Source organism: Miscanthus floridulus, chromosome 18 (genome assembly GCF_019320115.1).
Source record: "Miscanthus floridulus cultivar M001 chromosome 18, ASM1932011v1, whole genome shotgun sequence".
Lineage (NCBI taxonomy): Eukaryota > Viridiplantae > Streptophyta > Magnoliopsida > Poales > Poaceae > Miscanthus > Miscanthus floridulus.
Genome location: NC_089597.1, coordinates 33024317 through 33027743, shown reverse-complemented (window position 1 = coordinate 33027743; position 3427 = coordinate 33024317). Strand labels below are relative to the sequence as shown.

General features: G+C 51.8%; 1 protein-coding gene across 1 annotated transcript; it reads left to right on the top strand.

Annotated features, from left to right (window-relative positions):
* Positions 1–535: 535 nt before the first annotated feature.
* Positions 536–976, top strand: LOC136523625 (uncharacterized). Its single transcript, XM_066517244.1, has one exon. The coding sequence runs from the start codon at positions 536–538 to the stop codon at positions 974–976; it is 441 nt and encodes a 146-aa protein (XP_066373341.1).
* Positions 977–3427: the final 2451 nt, after the last annotated feature.

Below are 3427 nucleotides of genomic sequence, written 5' to 3'. Positions count from 1 at the left end.
TAGAAAAATTACTCGAGGGGCCATGCCCGAACCATGCCTTCTTGGTCAAGCATCTGTACAAGGACTGCAGCCTCATGAGGCAGTTCTTGTCCGAAGGCTCCAACAAAGGAGAGCATAGGAAGGACCCTGACCCCACCACAGACGACACCAAGGGAAGGATGGTGGCTTTCCAACACCGGACGACTGCCTCATGATCTTTGGAGGATCGACAGCCTATGACTCCAAACATCGTCAGAAGATCACGCACCGCGAAGTCTATACGACCAAACGGGCCACACCTACCTTCCTCCGATGGTCAAAGTCTGCCATAACCTTCGATCAGACCGACCACCCAGAGAGCATCCCGCGTTTGGGGAGGTACTCGCTCATGGTCAACCCAATCATCAGCATAAAGCGGCTCACAAAAGTACTGATGGATGGAGGCAGCGGGCTCAACATCATGTATGCCAAGACGCTCAACGAAATGGGCATCGACTAGACACACATCCGCCCAACCAAAGCACCTTTCCATGGCATCGTGCCCAGAAAGCATGCCATGCCACCTGGGCAGATCGATCTGCCCATTACCTTCGGGGATCCATCCAATTATAGGACGAAAATCCTCACCTTCGAGATTGTTGGGTTTCTTGGAACCTACCACGCCATCCTAGGATGTCCGTGCTACGCGAAGTTCATGGCCATCCCCAACTATACATATCTCAAACTAATGATACCGAGTCCTGGTGGGGTCATCACCGTCAGCACCTCCTTCCAGCGCACCTATGAATGCGAGGTCGAGTGCTGTAATCATGCCACGGCAATCGTCGCCTCCAGAGAGCTCGCTGCCATCAAGAAGGAGGTCACCGAAGAAGCGCCCGACCCCAAAAAGTCAACCAGGTCTTTCAAACCTACGGAGGGCTCTAAAGAGGTCCTCATAGATCCTGATAGCTCCAATGACAAGGTGGTGCGCATTGGCACCACACTTTCCTCTAAATAGAAAAGCGCGCTCATCGACTTCCTCCATGCCAACAAATACATCTTTGCGTGGAAACCCTTGGACGTGCCAGGCATCCCGAGGGAAGTTGCCGAGCATGCCTTGAAGATCCGTCCAGGCTCCAAGCTGGTGAAATAGCGCTTATGTCGCTTCGACGAGGGGAAACGTAGGACCATCAGCGAGGAAATCACAAAGCTTCTGGCGGCCAGATTCATCAAGGAAGTGTACCACCTAGAGTGGTTATCCAATCTTGTTGTTGTGCGAAATAAGAATGGGAAATGAAGGTTGTGTGTTGACTACACAGGTCTCAACAAAGCATGCCCAAAGGATCGTTTCCTTTGTCGCGCATAGACTAAATAGTTGACTCCACCTCAGGGTGCGAAACCCTCTGCTTCCTTGATGTGTACTTGGGTACCATCAAATCATGATGAAAGAGTCTAACCAGCTCGCAACATCGATCATCACCCCCTTCGGATCGTTTTGCTATGTCATAATGCTTGTTTGGTCTAAAAAATGCTAGGGCCACATACCAGCGTTGTATGCTCAAGTGTTTTGGGGACCTCATTGGGTGGACCGTTGAGGCCTACGTTGATGACATTGTGGTGCAAATCCAAATGGGTTGACCACCTCATAGCCGATCTTGAGAAAACCTTTATAAAACTCCAAGCAAATGACATCAAACTTCAATCCCGAGAAGTGCGTTTTTGGGGTCCCGAGAGGCATGCTGCTTGGTTTCATCGTCTCTAAGCGTGGCATCGAAGCCAACCCAGAGAAGATCTTAGCTATCACAAGGATGGGCCCAATTTAGAATGTAAAGGGGTGCAACGAGTTACAGGGTGCCTCGCCATGCTCATCCATTTCATCTCATGCCTCGACGAAACGAGGTCTCCCCCTTTATCAACTTCTTAAGAAAGCCGATCAGTTTGAATGGACATTCCGAGGCCCATGAAGTACTTGACATGGTTAAGTAGCTCCTAATGAAGGCCTCGATCCTAGTTCCTCCTGCCATGGGAGAACCACTTCTGCTCTACATCACAGCCACCACACAAGTGGTCAGCGCTGCCCTAGTGGTGGAGCGAGAAGAAGAGGGGCACGCCCTCAAAGTACAACACCCTATGTACTTCATCAGCAAGGTCCTATGTGACTCAAATACCCGCTACCCCCAAATCCAAAAGCTTCTATACGCTGTCCTTATCACCAAGAGGAAGCTACGTCACTACTTCGAGTCACATTCGGTGACAGTTGTGACGTCCTTACCCCATGGCGAGGTTGTCTAGAACTAGGATGCCATGGGAAGAACCACAAAATGGGCACTCGAGCTGATGGGTCAGGGCATTACATATGCCTCCCGAATGGCGATCAAGTCCCAGGTGTTGGCTGATTGCATCGTGGAGTGGACCGAGGTCCAAATGCCACCAGCGGTCGTCGATCAAGAATACTGGACAATGTACTTTGATGGATCGCTAATGAAGAAGGGCACCAGTGCAGGACTAGTCTTTGTGTCACCCCTTGGTGTACGCATGAGGTACATGGTCCATCTCCATTTCCCCTCCTCCAACAACGTGGCCGAATATGAGGCACTCAGCAAAGGCATACACGTGGCCATCGAGTTGGGCATCCGATGCCTCGATGTTTGAGGAGATTCCCAGCTGGTCGTCGACCAGGTCATGAAGGAGTCAAGTTGCCATGACACCAAGATGGCTGCATACTACCGAGAAGTCCGTCGGTTGAAGGACAAGTTCGATGGCCTCAATCTCAATCACATCCCGAGGTGTCTCAACGAGGTAGCTGACGCGCTTACGAAAGCTACACCTGGCCAAGAGCTGGTGCCAATGGGCATCTTCGCCAGCGACCTGCACGAGCCCTCGATTTGCCTATGAGGAGTTAGAATAGGGCGGTGATGGTCCGTCCAATCCTGGCCTGGGGGCTGACCAACTGTCGACTACATCCGGCTTCGAAGTCATGGAGCTCAAAGAGGATCTAGCGACAGAGCCCGACCCTTTGGTTGACTAGAGAACGCTCTACCTCGACTACCTCCTCCGTGACACACTACCGACAAATAGGACGGAGGCTCTACGGCTCGCACGTCGCGCCAAGTCCTTTGTTCTTGTGGAGGGTGAACTCTATAAGCGAAGCCACACTAGGATCCTATAGTGCTGCATCCACTTCAAACAGGAGAAGCGTTTGCTGAGCGATATCCATGGTGGGGTCTATAGTCACCATGCCACGCCCAGAACCCTAGTCAAAAACGCATTCTGACCGGGCTTCTACTGGCCTAATGCGGTAGCCAATGCTGAGCAAATTGTACGCACCTACGAAGGGTGCTAGTACTATGCTCGGTAGACTCACCTACCGGCCCAAGCACTCCAGACGATCCCCATCACTTGGCCGTTCATAGTCTGAGGACTCGATCTGGTTGGACCACTCAAAAAGGCGCCCAGGGGCTACACTCAC